Source organism: Battus philenor, unplaced genomic scaffold (genome assembly GCF_028537555.1).
Source record: "Battus philenor isolate CCGP_79_NKW_IND1 unplaced genomic scaffold, ilBatPhil1.0.hap1 SCAF_18, whole genome shotgun sequence".
Taxonomy (NCBI): domain Eukaryota; kingdom Metazoa; phylum Arthropoda; class Insecta; order Lepidoptera; family Papilionidae; genus Battus; species Battus philenor.
Window position 1 is genome coordinate 9,354,237 of NW_027181680.1, and position 21,275 is coordinate 9,375,511.

A 21,275-nucleotide genomic window follows, 5' to 3' on the forward strand; every position below is an offset into this window, starting at 1 on the left:
AGTGAATGTAGGTGCGCCATGTTATTGACCTCATGTCAATGTTCCATTTTATTCAATCGTTTATATCCAACCCCCGTAAACAACTGGATGGAAATAAAGAAACGTTAAAAGAAATAGAGAAAGACGAAAACCTGGTGGTGAAAATGGAATATATATATTGCTTAATCACCCACGATAGACAAAAGTGGAACACGTTTCTATGAAAAAGGCAAATCAAATTCGGAGATTTAGTTTATCTTTCGAAAGTGGTCGAAAAAATGTGTTTTATGTATTTTCTTTTCGGTATAAAGAGTTTTATGGTTATAATTTAAGATTATGGTAGTTTATACTATATTATATATTATGTAGTACGGATATATTAAAGTTCTTAATATTGATCAAAGTAAGTGTATTAGCGGTGTACGGTAATTAAAAGTGTGGGCGCGAGCCGAGATCGAAGCTCCCGCACTAGCGGTCCGCCTGGCGCGCATCCAATCTCCAACTCACTTATTATATTCTATGAGCACAGGCTATAAACGTATTCCTGAACATATCACGTAGGCTGCTACTACCAATTTCAACCAATCAGAGCGCGACGATTCAGCTTAATAGTCAACGCCACGCCCAATCACGTAACCGCCTATTACCGATCGTGTAACGACGCAGCCTTTTAACTTTCGCGATCGAACCACCTGTCTCCTTCCACTGTAGAGCCGCGTCTCGCTCTCAGTAGCCGAACCCTAGCCTGCCGGGGTGTCTAGCCCGAGCGTGATAGAGTCGCGTTAGGCGCGTGCTCGCTTTCAGTTGCACGTCCGAAGTTAAAAGAGGGGGACGCATGCAACTGTTTTCGATAATCGCCCGCGCGTTCCGTACGTGAAAATCGGACAGTGCACGTCGAGTCACGTCCGCGTAAAAACGGATATATGCCCAGAATATTTATTAAGTGGGTGGCTGTGCGTGACTTTTCCCCAGCGACCATCTCGCCCCGTAAATGATCGGTCGCGGAAATGGGACAGGCGTTTGTTTGTTAAACGAAATCTGAAAGCTCCGCGACTCGTGAAAATTCTCGAAACGAACAGCGCCGGAGAACTGTCCATAAACAAACCCAAAGGACAGTAAACGTTTTAAAAAATAAAAGCGATAAGTGTACATGTGTGTGTGAATTCGAAACTGGAACACTTTTGAGGACTCGAATAGCGCGCGAACTTTATTGACACTTCATTAGAAAATGTTGCCCGTAACGCGAAAACTTTTCAGTGGAACAGTTTTGGACTAATTTTGAAATAGAAGTGACAATGTTGCCGTATCAAGCGGTAGCCATGGACTATGCGGTGGCTTCCGCTAGTTTTCATCACCACCAACGGCCCGGCGGCCTGCCTGGAGTGATGGGCCTTTCTGGGCCTGGGCCTGGACTTAACCCGGGCTTGAACCCGGCCTTCACTCATTCCTGGTTCGTACAGACAAGCCCGGATATCTGTCGGCAGCAACAAGCATCCAACCAATCGCATCTCGAACCTGGGCACGTTTCATTTTTTCTTTATATTTTTTATTTTTTAATTTACTGTATTTTCGACAAATTGTCGCTTTGCTTCTAATAATAATACTGTTGTGTTCAACATGAAAAACAATAAAAAAAACTTCGGCATTCTTTTTGCAATCTAAGAAGCAAAGACGACAGATTGAATGACGTAATTTATTACCCAAGTGTAGCATTTAATTTACTTTGCAGTTTATTTACCTTTGTTGCTTGTTTGGGCGAGCTTTTAGATTTAGTAATATATAAATGTTGTCTGAATGAATGTTCCAGAATTATTCGCCATAATACGCCATAGAGTAAATCGTTGCTGTATTTTATATTCTTGGTGTAATTGAGAAATTTTTTGGTATTCTTTAGTAGTTTTATAGAGTGCTTACAAAAAAGTCAATGTAATTAATAATTACTTTAATTGCCTACTATATAATTATCTCATTACGATGATAAAACGAAATGTCAATCTTTCAATTTGACACAAAGAATGATTTTTCGAAATGCTTAATTCAGTGTCGTCAAATATATTACTTTACATCGCAAGATAATTTTTTAAAGAAGCCAAAACGCAGTCTTCTTGGTAAATGTATAAATTACGTGATCTTTCAAAAAGAAAGTATTTTCTTATAAGAAAATTATTTTTTTCGTATAACGTAAACAATAAATTATCTTGTTGGACCTGTGCTCTCTTTCTAAGAAGAAACTTGTGTTTCAACAACCTTAACATCATAAGGCAAATCGATAACTTTAAAATTAAGGAGGCGACTTTAATGTCTCACTAATAAATAAATAATAATAATAAGCAAAGGAAGGTTGTCTCACACACTCATTTAGTTCCAAAAACATTTTTGATACAATAGCGCTTTCAATAACTACTTAATACTTCAACTTAATAGCCCAAGACACTGACTTTAAATCACTATTGTAGTAATTATAAATGACATGATTACCATAGAAGTGTTTGTGTAAGAGCATCAAAATTATAATAACAATAAAGAAATATAGTTATAGAATCAAACGAACGAACTTTGTACTACATCCCATGGATGATTCTAGTCCGGACGAATAAATAATGTTGTAGCCCGTTCAGGAGCTCCTGATGGAGCCTTCGTGATTCATTACTGTAAGGAGGTCTAAGATTAACACCCTCAGCGTCTTACTTACTGCCTCGAAACCGAAAACTAGGAAAAAACAGCTAATAGTGACCTTTCATAAAAAAAAAACACTGGCAACCTACTAAACAATGACTGTGATAAAATTACTTAACAATTGTAGATGTTAAAAAAATGTCATCCTGATTCTTTAACGGTATTGTACTGGTTTAGTAGCACTGAACATTGTCCTCACACAGTGATGGAATTAACAATTTAAAAAAAAACTATTAAAATACAAATCTTTTCCAATCCATCCAATGGTCGTCTTTAAGAAATCGCCTAATGCGATAAGACCGCCATTTGTACTTCTGTATATAGCTCAGTGGATGGTCAAGTCGAAATGGCTTGTTACATAGCGCGCATAACAGACGGCCGGTAGGGTGTTAAGATTCTAGAGTAAACACCGGCAAGGGCAGCAGCCAGTACCCACCAGGTGGATAGAGGACCTCAATGAAAGTCTTTTCCAACCTGCACACGACTAAGGTGATGATGAAGGTGTTTCTTTAAATAAAATTCTTTTTACAAAAAAAAAAAAATATTAACCTTTAATCTATATTATACTTTTTACTGTTTTAAAATGAGAATTGGTATTACACATTTCAGTTTATTAGTTTTACTAAAAATCTCCAAATCTTCCACCCATGAGATGGATGAAGAACCCTTCCAACTGAATGAATTGAACACCTTTGGTGGAACACCATGTTCAGTAGAACGTGGACATCGTACGGCTTAAATGTAATATAACTACAAATTAATCATAGCTATAATTCATCATCTGATGATACAATGAAGTGGAAAATTTGTACTTTACAATTATAAAGTAAAATAATGTCATAAATAAAAAACACAACACAAAAACACGGTAAACTTTGCAGAAAACTATCACAGTGAAAGTGATAAAGTCATTTTCGTTTTTATTTTTGTCCCACAATTGAAGCAGGAACGGTCGGCGCAAGCCGCGAAATTGAAGTCGAAAAGATTGTGATACTTATCTTGATGGCATTGTCGAACTGGTTCTTAGGCCATCACTGTCATAATGACTCCTAGCGCACCATGACACGGAAAGTTATAACAAGTAACATTTAGAACCATTGAGAGTAACTTTAAGGCGTGAACAAGACCTGAAGATAATTTATACTTCCTGTTAAAAAATCGACATATGTATATAAATCAACGTCACGGATTGTTAAGATAATGGATTAATGAGATCATTACCCTATCATACCCAATCATCATCATCATTAACTTGTCAGACGATAGAACCCACTGCAAACCTTTGAAGTGCCTTGCCACTGCAGGCCTCCTGTGAAGATTGACACAATGCCGGTCTTGTAACATTATATTATATTGTAAAATCATTATTAAAAATTTCATTTATTGTGTTGTTATATACATTAGCTGTATTAAATACGGCGTTTTAAAAGATATAAAAAAGCCCAATATTAATCCATGCTCTCCTTAAAAAAAATCGTCGAAAGATATTTATTTATCTGGACCGATGCCCTTACACTACTTATTTACAAAATAATAATTATTATCATTCTATTAATGTATAATTTTAAATATAGACTTATCCTTCTTTAAGTACTATTATGGTATCACTGTTAATAGTAAAACATTACTATCACCTATGTCCATACCTGACTTAAATTAACGCTTGAGGCGTCGTGAAATAACCCACCATCTTAACTATAAATCGCAAATGCGCGGTACCCAGTGACCGAAAGGACTAAATCCCCTCACAACTCCTCAAGAACGTCGAAGCCCACTGATATTATTTTCCAAAGAAAACTACGGTCACTCTGTTAGAAGAGGTAATGATCCTCAGAATTGAAGATAATGATGAGGGGAATTACTATTATAAGTATGGACTAATTAAATACAATATCATTAAAATAAATAACAGTCCATCACCATTTCCTTGTACGTAGGCTGCGGAATTACCATGTCAAGTTATAATCAGAGCAGAATTGTTTAATCGAGCCCACGCGGTGCTTAAAAACATTTTTTTTTCGAGTTTAACTTACGTTTGAAACAAGAGCGACGGGCGCGGGCTGTACACAAATTAAGATCCTATCTCGACGCGACTCTCGTATAAAATGCCACGCCGCCTTGTGCCCGAGTGTACAGAATTAAGCATGTTTCTGTACGTTTATTGTTGCAGTTATAAAAATATTAAATTTTTTCATTATCGTGCGATGTTGTTCTTCGTCATTACATTTAGTTAACCAAATATGTAAAGATGAATTTAATATGGTTTTGCTACATCTATAACTTTATATTTATATGTACATATAAATATATATTTATGTATAAGATGGAAAGCTTTAGAGAGGTGAAGATGTTACTAATTTACCATCAATTAATTTACTGTCCTATCCAAAAACAATTGTTTCAAAAATAATAAATAATGTTATCATTCACTGGTACTGACATTACTATTTTTTATATCTTGTGCCTTTTTAATTCATTTTGTATAACTTTGTTTTTTTTTTTCTAATAAATAAATATATGCCAATTTAGATTATGGTTCATTTATTCAATTTTCTTTTGTGATTTTAATGACAATCGTATTTATTCATTGTTTTACTGTTTCAAGAAAAAAAACTTTTCGGTTAGATACACTTCACTAAATAGTTATGTCTTTATTGTTTAAGTTGACAGTTGTTCTATTCTTTTTTCGAAAATAACTAAACAAACTAAAAAGTATTTATATAGTTAGCCATGTATAAACTAAACATTAAGATTTATAATAAAACATTTTTTTTAAGTAACGAGACGTTTTGGCAAAGAAGAATTTATTATATCGCATAATGTTTTAATAAACGAAAAGCATGCACAAAATGTTAAACGTAAAAAATAAATAACAAAACAAAGTTGTTAAAAACGCCTATAAAACGGACAATGAGATTTTGTCAAGTTAACAAAGACAATTTTTATTGACCTTTTGACGACAGAGTAATAAGCGATTGTAATAAAATAACCATAAACGTTATTTTTTTTCATCGCTTGCGAGATCTGAATCTCTTTTAGCTCTATAATTTCAAGTATATATCATGACCTGCGTAGTTCACCTTCGTAATTTGTCGTTTTCCCAGAAATGTTTTTATTTTTAGTAATGAGGTTCACTTTTGTGCAGAAATTGAAACACTTGTTACAATATAATTTCCTTTAACAATAATTGGCATGGGAGCGAACTCAATTACGTTCCGTTTCAAGTTAAACGTGGATGACGTATGGATGTATTTAACCTGTGGATATAACAGATTATACTTTCCGATTATGTTGTCTAAACTCACATCTAGACTAAGCCCGTTAAATGTCATTTTTACGTATAGCATAGACAACACAGATAATTAACAAGAATTACATTTTCTAAATTGAATAAAACATGTATCGACATATTTTATTAGGAGGAAATAATGTGCGATTAATTTTTTTAAGCTTATGAATATAATTTTAAACCTATGATTATTAATGCATTTTTTTCGTTCTGTTTTTTTATTTTTTATTTGTCAGTTTGATGTTTTTATTTGTTATATTTATAAAATTATACCGTACCGTATTACACGATACATATGTATGTATGTCTATATATATTTGTAAATATGTATGTTTTGTACATTACTACAACATGCTACCCATTATTTATAACTCCACCTCCAAGAGACTGGCTCGTGTTGTAAGACCGGCCACTATACTTTTTTGTTTATTATTATAAAACTATTTAAATGTATCCTAGCTCGTACAATAAAGAGTATTATATAAAAATTATTTTACGAATGATTAACTTACGAATTGTTTATCACATTTTTTCAAACAAATTTTAAAAATATGAATTTATTTATTAAGATATTGCCATCATTATCATCAACTTTTCAGAGGTAATACGTCCACTGTTGGACATTGGCCACTCCCATAGAAGAAGCCCTACGTAATGCGTGTCTTCATTCACATCACCTTGAGGCTCCAGTGGCCATCTATTATGTGCATTATATGGTCTATTGACTGCCACTTCTTTACAATCTAAAATCGGCCAGCAACAGCTTACACTATTAATTTTAACATACCAATATATTATATAATATGAATGATAAACCTTATATAAACCAATTATGAACTTTTACCACTCTTTAAGTTAATTGTCGTTTTAAAGAAACAGTTTCCGAATTTTCCGCTAATATAACCTTCAAAAATTTGTTGCAGTAATTACAAATTAGTACGCATTCTTATATTTGTCGAATGTCAATTATCTAATATATAAAATTCTCGTGTCACGGTGTTCGAACTTGAACTCCTCCGAAACGGCTTGACCGATTTTTACCAAATTTTACATGCGTATTCAGTATGTCTGAGAATCGGCTACTATCTATTTTCCATACCCCTAAGTGATAAGAGTGGTCCACCCCTAAATGTTATTTTTAATTTATTAGACAATTTTTTTGGTTTTTATTTTATTATGATACAACATACAAAAATACATACAAACCTAAATTTTCACCCCTCCACGATCAACCCTTATCTTACATTTGTTAATTAAAAACTTTAATTTTTTTTTGCAAAACATCGTTTGCGGGATCAGCTAGTAATAATATAAAACATGTGTATAAAATGACGTCGTGTTAAACAATAAATAAACTGGTACACTTAGTGGGTAACGCATCTCGTTAATGGAGAGCTCCGTCCGGTGTGTGTAACATTTTATTTTCTCGACGTTGCTTAACAGAGCATCCTACGTAGACCAGTTTCATTGACGGACTTGCGACAACGTTCTCGTGACATAAAATTTAATATTAACTCGTACACACCGAACCATTGTCTTTTACGACATACGAAAACAAATGCTAAATATATAACGTTTAAAAAATAGACATTAAGTATTATAATATACTAATTCCCCTCCTGTTACATATATTAAAATAATATTTAGGGTCACCAGTTTGAAATTAAAACAGGAAAAAGAAACAAACTGGCAACTTAGAACTTTCATGAATTAATTAAATAAAAATCTGGACATGTATTAATAAATTACTTATTGAAGAGGGGTAAAGGATAGAGCCAAGTATAGCAGCTAAAGTGTCTCGAAGGTCCAGACACCGTCACTTCATAGATCTCTCGTCCAAAGGATCTAAGAGCTAAGAATTTTTATCCAGTGAAAAGCTGAGAAAACATAGAAATGCTGAAGGTAGCAAACACAAACGTAGTACTACGAAGAATTATGTAATCATAGGAAATATAAGTGTTAACTTAAGAACGGCTTAATTAAAATTATCCAGTAAACAAAAACGTATCACAGAATCAGAAGGGGATATTTCTGTGTCGTGATAAATTAGTAAAAAAATAATTCTTAGATAAAACTGGCCTGTTTTGCCTTTGGTTTTATCAACAGTGAACACAAAAAGAAACTCTTCTGAATTTGTTGTGGACCCTCCTCAGAACAAGGCGCGTTTTGAACCTACGTAGCTTTAAGTTGAGGGATGCTATAAGAGAGCTCGATCTGATTAAAGAAAGCTTCATGTTGGACTCTTCCGCAATTCATCTCGTAATGTATAAAATAAACATTCTTACATGTATTACGCAATTAAAAAGATTATTCAAAATGTGGATATAAATAATCACGTCATATATTATTAAAATAATCTAAGACTAATGTTAAATGGTTAATACAGCCTTTGTAGATATATTTAAGTCGTTACAAATTCTACCACAAAAGATGGAATTTTTTATTATTCATTTAAAGGGACTAGGCCAAGAGGGACTTTGTCCGTTTTTATTTAATCCTAAAGAAAACAAAAACTATCCTTTTGACTCAATCATGAGACAAGAACCCTTTCACACCTTATTAAAATTTCTCCATCCAATCCATCCAGACTCTTTAGTAGAAAAAAAAACCTTAAAAAACCCATATCCGTTGTGTAAAATATTTTGATTGAAAAATAAAAGGCGTGACGAATTTGGGTAACGCGAGTCTATGTATGCTCGTACGGACAAAGGACTGGCTCAGTTGTTATAGTTCTCTTACATTGATAGAACTAAGCAGGTTCAGGGACGATCGAAAGCAGCTTCAGAATATATTTTGTTTAATGTAAATTTCCATGGAATTTTTATTATTAGAATAAAATAAATCAATCTCAAACTTCCAATACTTTAATAAAATAAACTTTATTTGAAAGGTAAATATGAGGAACACTTCTACCACTTCTACCAGTTTATCAATTGCGCCATGTTGACGATCCAATTTATTTAAACAAAACTATGAAGATGAATATATATCATAAAAGATAGAAGAAAATTTAAAAGGAAGAAAAAAAATAGGTATGAAAACGAAAACCATTTCTTAAAAATCGTATTCATAGTAATTTTAAGTAATTTATTACGTAATAGTTCAGAGTCTGTGCATGAAAATATTAAGATAAGACCTGGGTTTTGGATCAAAAAATTCTAAAGAGATTATTGGGTCTGAGCAGTTCTTTAAGAACCTTGTCTTAATTAAAGAGAAGACTAATCTTCCAACAATGGTAGCATAATAGAGTTAAACAAAATGTAGACAAAATCAGACCGTTAACATTGCTTGTTATGTAAAGGTTGTCAAGGTTCCTGAGCGAACCTTCCAGCTGTTACGTAAATGAAATTTAAGGTAAGCGTTTCTGATGCTCTGTAACTTCAAAGCCGCCAAATTAGTAAATGCTAATAAGGCAATAGTTTAGATCCAGGTGGAAAAAAGCAGACAAAAGTAAAATCAAGTCAAAGTCTAGACTTTCATAATGCTAATGAATCTAGAAAATACGATGAATGTTTCATTAATTTCGTTTTAACTGCCAGACAATTTTACTGTGTAATTAGCGGCAGTTGCGAAAATATATTAAAATGCATCAAGCGACTATTTCGTAAGCAACAGGCGTTAGTACTGTCAAGAAGCTTGTGACGTAGTCAAATGTTTAACAATAACATTTCACTCGGTGTTGACCGATTTATTTCGTCCGTATAAAAAAAAAGTTTAACATGTTATGCATTATATTAATACAACTATATTAGGCGACGATTGTTATAATAAATTAAAAACTTTAAACTCTCTAGCCTCCTGCACTGTATTACGAAATAGTTTAAACTCCAAAATACATTAAACACTAACTTAAATTTTGATTCCTAAATATTCTAACTAATGACGAACTTGAATACATTTACTCTAGATTTCTAATGATACTCAAAGGCATACATAACGGAGGCTTGTTCTATTTCGCTTATTCTCAGTGATATTACTAGCTTTCTTTGCTAACTATTACCTAACCTCATTTTAAGTTATTCTGTTTCATGTTTTTTCGATACAACGTCAATATGATAGCATAAACTCTAAGCGGTTTATTGCATTCACTGCAGGACAAAGGCCTCTCTTAAATATGTCCAATAAGCCTGGATATAAGCGGCCTGCATACAGCGTCTTTCATCGACCTGAACAAGATTCGTGGTCTATAAAGAACCTAAAGGCCTAAGCGGTCACATGCTCTACACGTCATATCGCTTGCCTACTGCTACTTTAACTTACTATACTGCTGGGCCAGGTTACTTACGTTCGTTTAGAGATCTTTTCATTCCTGATTTGATCTCGTAGCATAGCCCTCTCCTTGGTTCGTTGAAAGAAATTGAGCTTGTGTCTATCAAAATTTAAAACAAAAATTTTAAACAATGTACAGAAAATGATTTAAGTGTAAAGAATAAAATTTCATGTGTTCACACAAGTCAAGTCTCTGAGATAGAGCGTGGGTAGAGTGTAGAAAGTTTCAGTTAAAAAACTTTAAAACTTAACTTTATTTATACAAAATTCAAACATTGTAACAGTATTTACAAAAACTGGAAACCTGAGAGAAATTGAGATATCAACAAAGTTAATAAAAGCAACATAAACACCATAAAATACAGTTACATCGATACCGAATTAATGACGGAAAAAAAAATATTAACCTATCAAACAGTAACGAAGTGCTTGATATTTACTTGTATAAAAGCAGAATTCGATCGCTACACCTGAGTGCACAAAAAACGGCGGTGCCGCAAACGCGGCGGCTAAAAAAAGCTCCGATTTCGGCGACTCTTTTGTACGACGAAACCGCAATTAGAGGTTTTATTGTGAATAACATGTTATTTTTAGATGAGACGCTCTGGGCCGGCCGGCTGCCGCGTATTTCATATAAGAATTATGGATATCTTATTTAGATAGTAAAAACGAATAGTTTTTTTTTACATACAATCGCGGTGTAATTAAATTCAGTACAATAGGCTTTTTAACAAATACATAGTTTGTGTTAAGTAGCTTATTACACACACATAGACCAAAAATAAGAGATTACCGACTTGTAAACTTTTATTAAGTTGTTTGTCAATGTATTACGCTTTGATCACTTGAACTTCAGATAAAAAAATATCTCTAGTAGGTCTTACCTAAATCCTGATTCTAAAATAAATTTATAGTAATCTACCACGAAGAGGTTTGTAGAGAGAGTAGGATACGTAAAATGATACATTCATTCTTTCATGTCAGCTGATACACGCCCACTTCAAGTGGTTCCTTGACCAGTCTTGCTATGCTCGCATCTGGCGACCTCGTGGTCGGCACACGAGAACCTTTCGGCTCCAAAGACCATCGGTTGCAAGGGCGATGTATCCCGTTCAATTCTACCTTAGACGAGAACTTATTTAATCTATATCTCATATCTGATACGATTTGGCAGCAAAACTTCAAGCACAGCCTTCTCTATTGCACTAGTTTCAAGTTATAGATAAATATTTCTTCTCTCTCTATCTGACGCCCCACCAGGTACATAGATATACCAGGTAATATAATTAAGGTCGCCGGTAGTTGCTGGCATCTGACATATGAAGAAGACTAGAAGACTGATTTTTATTTCCCCTTAACAAAAAACACATTTGGCTTGGACTTGTGGTCAACAATATTGTTTATATAACCTTGCTGGTCTGATTAAGCCAAGTCTAAATTGCACTCACTGGGTATTGTTTTAGGGAAAGCAGAGAATAGGTTGGCATAGAAATAGCACGTCATTTCAAGACAAACACAACCTTCAAAATAACAATAGAGAAGAGTAAACCTATATATTTAACAATTCTAGATGTCTTTACTTCCCACTTCGTTTATTATGAGAAGACGAGCTTATTAACAAACGTAGAAACATTTCAAAATCACTTGTAAAGGCTTCATTGAATTAAATTACATTACAATTGGATTTAAATTATTTAAACTCTTTCTACATACAGGAGTAAAAAGACGGTACAAACCAATTTAAGTTTGTAACGCCTATTTCTTTTTTATTTCTGTTTAATTGAATAAACTTAATGAATTTTTTAGCAGTAAAAAGTTTTACGGTTCATTAAATAAAATCAATTTCGTTTTGTGCGAATCACATCTATAATTAAATATATAACTACGTATAAATAGGGTGCTTTGTTTTGTTTGTTTATACACGCATTTGTAAAGGGTATATGAACGGGTAAGAATTATTGATATGCTGTGATGGATTGAAGGATGCAAGTTAACTTATATAAGAGTAGGCTAATTAAGGAAAACGTTTGTGTATCTAAAATATCCAGGAACACTAATCAGGTGAATACTTTCTTGTATGAGTGAGATAACATACTACACCGTCTTGTACTCTGAAAGAGAATCCGATAATAATCATTTAAAAACTAAATAACTAACTTATAAAGCCACCTTCGTAACATCGTACCTTAAAAAAGTGTAGAAGCGACTTCAACTAAATCATCCTCAACATAGAACGTCCACAGCTGGCCTTTCCCTTTTGATTTTACACAGGACCAGTTAGAAGCGGCCTGTATCTAGATAGAAGACGCTATCATTTCTGGTGACTTTAATAAGGTCTGTGCAACTTTTAGGGATGCTGTCATATGCAGCGTTTACATGTCAGTGGTCTTACCAGAACCTTAAAACTTCAACTTGCCAGTCCGCCGGGCTATGTCGGTTATATTTTTCATCTACATATCTTCTAATTTCTAACACGATTTCGTAGAGAAATTCCGATTATAACCCTCTCCAACTCAGAAAGTGATCAAAAGGAGAATAAGCTTTAGACTTTTATTATCTAACAAACATCGATAATTATAAAATACTGCAAAAACGCAAGAATGGATTTCTTCGCCCGATTTTGAATAAAAAAAGTTAATATCAACATCCGGAACTCAGTTATGTTGCCCAAGCAGCTAATACCATACCACAAATGAACGGATAGAAATTATTTGGGTCTTCTATCAATTGAAAACTACATTTTCTGCGTTCGCCTAACTGTTATTTACGCGATTTTAAACTTTAATCCATCGATTTACGAATGTTTCGCTGTTAATTATTGAGATAAATATTTTGTTGCTTTAGAAACGATAGGCGGCCCTTTTTTGAATATATGGATCTATTACGTTTTGCTTTGTGTTGTTTGCCACTGATAATTTACAGGTTGATCGTTTTCTTTACGTCTTCTGATATACTCTTCGTCAATTCTTACAACGCTCGAAAATCAAATTAAAATGAAACCTAATTAACATATTTTTAATCTAATTTCACAATACTGTTTTATATTATCTTAAATAAATAATAAGATTGAAATCAACGTCGAATAAACTAAAACTACTAGCACTACAAAAACTACAATAATTAAAATGATAACTCTTTCTCAGTTACCGACCCAAAAATTTCAGACGTAAATAAACAGAGACTTAGGTCTTAAGAGTCGTAACGTCTTGACATTTCATGGATTCACCTCGTGATTACCGTGTCTATCATCTTATAAGGAGAGCTGCTAGATACGGAGCCTAGAGCTAATAATCCGCATAGCATGTTTGGCTGTTCAACTTCATCAACCCGACTCCTCTCGCCACCTAATCAAATTTTCCTACCAATCCTGATTTGGATGCCTGTTCCAGAAAGTTCGTTCTTGATACTTCTAAATCTTAAAGCAGGTAACAGAGAAATTTCGCTTTAAAACCTTGCGCTCATACCTCCTTCGCATATATATTAAATATAGACTTAATTTTAATTATTTCGTTAATTAAGTGATAGTAGTTATTCACTTCAGTTGTGTGTTTCGAGGTTTGTTTATTTTTCACTGTTAATAATTTTTTACTACACGGTTTAATGTTTTGGTTGGTAGGAATAAGTCCGGCCTGGAAGACTGCACCAAAAATTCCGCAAGTAATTTTTATAGTTACTCATACGTATCAAATATAAGCGTCGGATCAGGAATCGCTACCTTACCCTAAAATAAGGTTTTTATTGTATCATTTTATACCTTCTTTCATAGAATTGATTAGTCAGTTTGATTTGACATTTTTTCAATATTCTTATTACTAACAGACTCCTTAGGTATGTATAAGAATAATTAAACATAATGTTAAAAATTGTCTTTAAATATTTTACTTATTTATCTAAGATAAAATGTTATATAATTCGTCGCTATGGAATTTTCTAGAAACAAAAATTGTAAAATAATCTAAAATATGATCTAGTAATAATGGAAAAGAAATATTTATCAATATGTCCAAACGATAAACGTTTGTGGTACTAAAAAATATTAAACACAAAAGCGAACATCCTTTATAAGACAGTAGTCAGCTTCAATCAGCGGCCAAACGCCTAGTCATGACGATTCGTCGCGCCCTCTATCCATTCTAGTTTTTACCAAGACGACCGGACAGACAAACGGCTCGGGTGTCAAAAGATAGAAAATAACTACGTTTGAGTATTTAAATATATTTTGAAGCTTTTTAAAGTTTTTTAAAGATAATCTATATTAAATTATTAAGCATAATCACGAAGTATTTTATGGTTCAATTATAGCAGCAGTTGTAATAAGCTACTAACAGATAAAATATCGAATGATACTAGTTTCAAATGTTTTGTCTCTATAGATATTACATACTCTATGCTATGTTAAAAGTTATTAGAGATAGGACTTAAGAATGAATTTACATAAATTTATTTTAAATAAATCATTATGGAGGAGGCTTTCATAAATTTCATAAACAACTCTATTTCTACCAGCGCACAAGTTCACAAAGTCTCGTTCGCCTATTGACGTCTCGTTAATTTTTCGTCACAAAAGTGGTTTCTACAATAAGCTAACTTTGAACTTTAGTCATGTGCATATAAATATCCGATTATTACTCTTGATAAACATGATTTTAGCAGATTAAAATATACGACATTATTTTCAATTTATTTGCTTCACAAATGTAATGACTTCATTATAATATAATATTCGTAGTACATTCGAGAGATACTATGAATTTGACATTTTATATATAACTGTTGTTCTATGTTCATTTTTACAAATAATCTTTGCTTATTATTGGATAAATGTTTAAAGTGTAGGAAATTGAGGTTTCTGAATCGGTTAAGGCGAATTACGGTCGTCAATAATGATTACGTGCAGACAAATCAAAACCAAAATCGATATCCTGATAAATTTTAACCGATTATCTCTGCGGTTTCGATGCCGGTTTAATGCAGGTGTTTTAATGCATTTTATTTTGATTCTACAGAAATTACTTTCGATGTATCAAGTAATATAAATTTTAATCGTGTTAAAAAATTAAAATATGAAAATAGATATATTCTTAATTTAAAATTTTATAATATTTTAAAATATTAGCTATAGGTAAGCTACCGCTGGCCTGGAATGTCGATCTGTTGAGACGAGCTGGCCAGAAGTTCAACAGTTGGTCTTCTATGATATTATAAAGTATACTTAAAATATTGATAATGCTTTATGTATAATATCAACAATATGAATGAATCAACAAATCAAAGTAATATTTGGATCAACCATAAACTCTTGAATGCTATAAAATTAATATAATAAAATTCATTTTATTTTAGATTTAAAGGGAAAAAGGAAGGTCTAAGATATGTTGAGGCACTGTACTCAGGTATATAAATGCGCACTACACTCAGGTCCTTTGAAGAATTTGTTAGTCTAGGCTTTACAAGTTTATTTTTATTAATAAGTGTTTAAATTTTGGCGCATAAACTATACGTTATTACAATGTAATGAGATTAAATATATATATTTAATTATCATTGAAAAAAAAACTAAAACGAAACATTTATTTTATTTCAGCGCCATAAAATAATGAACACAAGGTTTCTTTACTTTTACAACGTTCTAACAGATCTAAATAAAAGCTTAAGTTATGTTTTTCTACCTAAAATCATTTCAACAGCGACAATATCGTGGAATGCAGTTATTATCAGAGCTACCATCAAAGTCGTATGCGGTATGAAAAAAATTGCGCTGCGTAAAAGGTACATATTATTTAATGTTAAGAGTTAAACGTTTACTTTATATCTTCACGGTTCCATTACTTAGTAGATTTGAATTTCGATAGAGATATTTTGGCGGGATTCTCATCAGCCATGTATTGCTTTGTTTGGAAAACTTTTTAAATTGATATATGAACACATTGAATTAAAAAGTTTCTACTCTTTAATAAATCGTCTCTAAGTTTATAAGAACTATAGTTAAAACCAGAATAATACGTAGGGTTAACAAGACGATTTACAGAGTATGTATATTCAAAAATTATTTGTTTAATTTACTATAGATTATATATATAATTAACGTCATATTGAATCTATCACCTGACAGAATAGGCGGTGACCATGGGAATGATAAATGCGAGACTTAATTTTTTTTGATTAAAATATAATCACATATATTTAACAAACATTGAAATAGCCGGAAGTCGAACACATTATTACTTAATTTCATTAAAGTCTGTAAATTACATGCAGTAACCCTAAACACTAAAAATTCTATAATTTTTTTTAACTTAGCAATGGAAGCTTTCTGACTTTATTATCTGTATATCATGTTATGTGCTAAAAAATATTTTTCTAAAAATGTTATGTTTTGTAATTTATATGCGTATAACAGACGTTGCATTAAAAACTTTTATTAATTTTTATACTTTATACGTGGCATACTATCAAAAAACCTATCTTATAATACATAAACTGATAATGCGTTGCAATACAATTGAAATATAAACAAGGTCAGGTAACCCATCAGGTCACTTTATTTATTAATTCTATAATTGATTAATCAGCGGGCTGGCGGGCAGTGCACTTTGTTGCACGACTACCACTGCATGTGCGGAAGTGGTGTGGCTAAATATTGGTCCTTTTCTTACTAAGCCTTATGGTGTTCACTTTACATTATTGAGGCAACTTTCCCAAAATCCTTTTGCCTGATAGAGCTCCTAAACTATACAAGGTGATTCTCCTAAAGTATCATTGGTTATAGATGTAAACCACTTCAAGGGGATTACTAAAAATCACTTGCAGCCCCTGTATAAAAAAATAACATAATGATAATATTGCAAGTAAAACGATTAAAAAATTCGGATCAAATGAAAAATAATTCTAAATTAAAATTAACTGTTGTTTAATACATCTCCCTGCAGATTTTGTACCGCTAGAATTTATCGGCATGTTGTATTCCAATTAAAAGAATATAGGATAATCGTGAATAGGCGAAAAAGCTTTAAAACTTTTTGCTGTCAAATGTGCTTTACATTTACCTCTACAAAGTTTATATAAATGGTGATTGATTCGCCCCATAAAATAAAAATTCGCTTAAATTATCTTAAATTTCTTTCTCTGTCTTACATTCCTAGTTAAATTGGACATACCGATATAAATCGAACGATAGGGTGACAACAATCGATCAGTGGCCCGGTCAGTGCGGATTAACTGCGGGTGAAGTGTTCCGAAAATGATGCATTATTCCCCCTTTACCTCATCAACGTACTTTGTGCGCGACCCTTGTTGTTTTAATTCCTTCTTTTAGGGTTGAATGGACGTAGATTGGAATGGACAGTTGGTGGATTTGATAAAGAGAAATTTCTTAGCGGTCGGTTTTTATTTTGCCTTTTTTTAAGACCTTACTAATTTCACATTGACAAAGGATTACATTTTGACCATCGTTGATGACATGTGCTCATCTGGATTTGTTTATATCATCATCTCTATTGTCTCACATTCTTATCATTATATCAATACTTAGATTAGGACTTAATTATTTATAGTTTGAAGAAATTTGTAGTTTTTTTACGGCTTTCAAAGCTAAATTTTAATGACAATTTTATTTATTATTTAAATATTCATATCCACCTGAATGTATTGTTACGATCAAGCTTACTGCAATGAATATTCTTGCAGAATTTGTAAATGTCACATTAACGTATTCATAACTCAATGTAGTAAGTTTATTTTCGAAATGTTACAATTATCCAACTATTTAATTTACACTGACAGGAAAAGTAATATAAATATAAAATAGAAAAAGTTATAGTTATATTTAGAAACCAAGTCATGCCAATAAGATAAAAGTGAATTAGAAAGACGTATTCACATTGACCACTTAAAGTAAGACCTTCTGAAAGTACGGATGTGTTTGGTTAATTTCAGAATTGAACACCTACAATAAATCACTATTTTCTTAATTCGAGCGTATCAAAGTATCAAAAAGAATTTTCGACGCAACTACAGAGTGTTTCTTGGCTATATATAAAGCGATAAAACTACGAAACGGCGAGTAAAATAAAATTAGCTCTAATGAGCTACCAAACTGCAGGCTAGTTCGAATGTACGGGAAAAATACCGCCTCGAGCGCAATCACCCATCCCTTCAGTCGATTATTGCAAATAACTATTATTTCCTTCTCCATTCAATTGGCGTCGAATGCAGCCCCGATATTTCTCTTTGTATTGCTAATTCCATCGTCAGCTGGTTTTATCCATTTAGATCGAATTCATTCTGAGACGGTATTGCATTATGTAAGTAAAAGTAAAGTTTTGAATAAAAATTATTTAAACATCAATTGCCTGTCATAAATATAGCCTGATAATAAACTTGAGAGACTGATTATACAAATATTTTGATTATGGGTCCAGTGTAAGCATGTTTATGAAAATTCCATAAGATATCTAAGACGTCTCTTCTAAATTTAAATATTTAGATTTATAACTAAGAAAAGTTTAATATTAAGTTAATCGCATCAAGGCTAATAATCGCTTTTAAGAGTCTTTAGTTGATCAAAATGTATGGGACTTGGTTTGTTGACTGATTTACATGATTGATATTATAATGAATCGAACATCGAAAATGACAGATGTACAAAAATGTTTACATTAAATTTAAAAAAAGAGCAGCTTCAAAGTTTTTTACCTGTTTTTCTCAGTAGATCAGCATTACGTGCCGGCGGTAATTTACAACGTATAATCTTAAAAAAATCGACGATTCAATAGTGAATGTAAAGGCGTACTTGAATAGTACTAAAGGTATTTTGAATTTTGAATAAAAACTTAATTTTCGATACTTTATAAAGTAAAGGATATTTCGTTTAACAAATATGGAATGTGGTTGATTTAAATTTTAGTAAGATTTACATTTGATTCTAAAAATAAATTTTGTTACTAGTAATTGTGTTCGCTGTGTTTTGCTCGCAGGTTCGATAACCCATTACCAGGTTTGATAAACCAATTTTCAGAGATCAGATATCTCAAAGTTAACACAAGTCATATATATCTGGTTGAATTATCGTCGATTATTTAGAAGAGTGATTTTTGCCTGTGTTTTGGGTTCAAGCTATATGAGATGGTTTCACTAAATATCTTGTATATTTATCAACGAAAACAGCTAAAAATGTATCGTTTCAGGCTTCTTATGTTGGTAAAAAAAGCACAACAGAAATAGCCCAAATAAGAGTTTTCAAAATGAGATAGAATACTCGAGATAAATCTTCGAAAACGATAATCCTAACAAATTTTTGTCGGTATAACATTAGGCCGACCTCAGATGGAGCATTACAAGGCCCGCGCGAGCATTTTATTCATCAGAAAGCCATCGGCAAATCCCACCTATTGCATTTATGAATGAAACAATTTTCCAGGCATCGCAGCGATTTCGACAGGCAATTTACTAACTGACAGTGGACCATTAGTCATGGCCGTGTCGCGTATGTTGGTCATTTTTTGTCGGCTAAATAGGATCGCTGCCTGATGGGGGTGCGCCGTGTGTGACGCAAGACAGTCGACATAATAATTTGATATCATAGTTGAACGCGTCGCTTGATATCGTAAATAAAAATTTTATCATCATCATTAATTTTGTTTTAATATATATGTTCTTTGTAAATAAAGAACGAAATATTTATGCCGTGTTTTATAATTCAATCCTCAATTCTTCTAATTGTTATATTATAAATTTTATTATTATTTGTCTCGATTGAGTTCATACTGTCAAAAGTTATTGGTCTGCCGCAGTCTAATAAAAAAATAAAAAGGATTTCATAGTATTAACTTCGTTTATTGAATTAATATTCAATAGAATTATTAACAACGACTACTTGCAAAAACTTATTACTTGTTAGTAATAATATAAATATATTTTTATTGTAACGTTCTATAGAACAGTATTTTACCTGTATAATTTGGACTCTTCTTTTATTACTTTTTTTTCGACATGTATTTGATAGGTGGTTTAATTAGTTCTGTGAATTATAGGAAAAAATAAATGTGTTATTTAGTTTATTTTTCATTATTGTTTATTTTATTGATTCAAACGTTTCCGATTTCTTAGCGAAAATATGAAATATTTATCGAAATGGTCAAAAATTTTTTGAGTTTTATGCTTAGCACATTTGGCAATTGTTTTTTAAGAATTATATATACATATATATTCCTTAAAAATGTAATTTAAACAATTAAATCCAAAAAAATGTATTCTCTTTATTTATATCAAGTCATAAAAATATCTAACACCTACGTTTAACGCCATTCAAGTTGTCTCTTAAATAAACGATGACGTACAAAAGCACGTGATTATCTTATTAAACGAGTTAAATTATTCGAAATAAATTGATTAGTGCTCTTTACCTGGCGTCGTTTGCTTATCACTACTCACGATCATGTTAATTATATTCCAGAAGGAACGGACACGACTCTGACTTCGTAAAGTTTCTCTGTACCTTTACAAAATTATTACTTTTAGGTGATAGAATCTTCTTCTAAGAGTTTGTCTAAGTTCCAACGTCATCTGGTTCTATTTTCAAACTGGGCAAACATTACTTATTCAGTCATTCACTTGTCCAATAAACATTTGAACATAGGACATATCACCATGCGCTGGTCAATCATCGACATTGCTTGAATGGATAGGTTTTAATGTGAAAAAAAAATAAAATGTTTGTGAAAATATTAAAATTCATGAGTTTAATTCTAGAAAAAGTATATGTTACAGATTATCGCGACGGTTATTTGGGCAAAATAAAATGAGAGTGAGACGCAAGAGTAAAGCGATATTTTGACATTACCAACGGAACGTAAAGGTTTTTTTGAACATAAATATTTGTGTAACTTACGTTCGGGTATGTTAACAATATAACAGTTTTTAACAAATATTAAAGATGTTTGAATAAGTAAATCATTACTTACTAAGTGTTGTCAAAATATCCCTTCGATTTATTGTCCGAAGGTATCAGAGCACTGTAAAATATTGCACACAAATCTTGTTTTCGTACTTTTAATTAATTAAT

General features: G+C 32.2%; 1 protein-coding gene across 1 annotated transcript in view; it reads left to right on the forward strand.

The window, feature by feature from the left end:
* The first annotated feature begins 811 nt into the window (after positions 1–811).
* trh (trachealess) overlaps positions 812–21,275 on the forward strand; it is an 85,674-nt gene continuing 65,210 nt past the window's right edge. Inside the window, exon 1 of the mRNA XM_068763381.1 lies at positions 812–1,498. Within this exon, the coding sequence (XP_068619482.1) occupies positions 1,275–1,498 (224 nt within the window). The 5' untranslated portion in view covers positions 812–1,274. The remainder of the gene's footprint in view (positions 1,499–21,275) is intronic.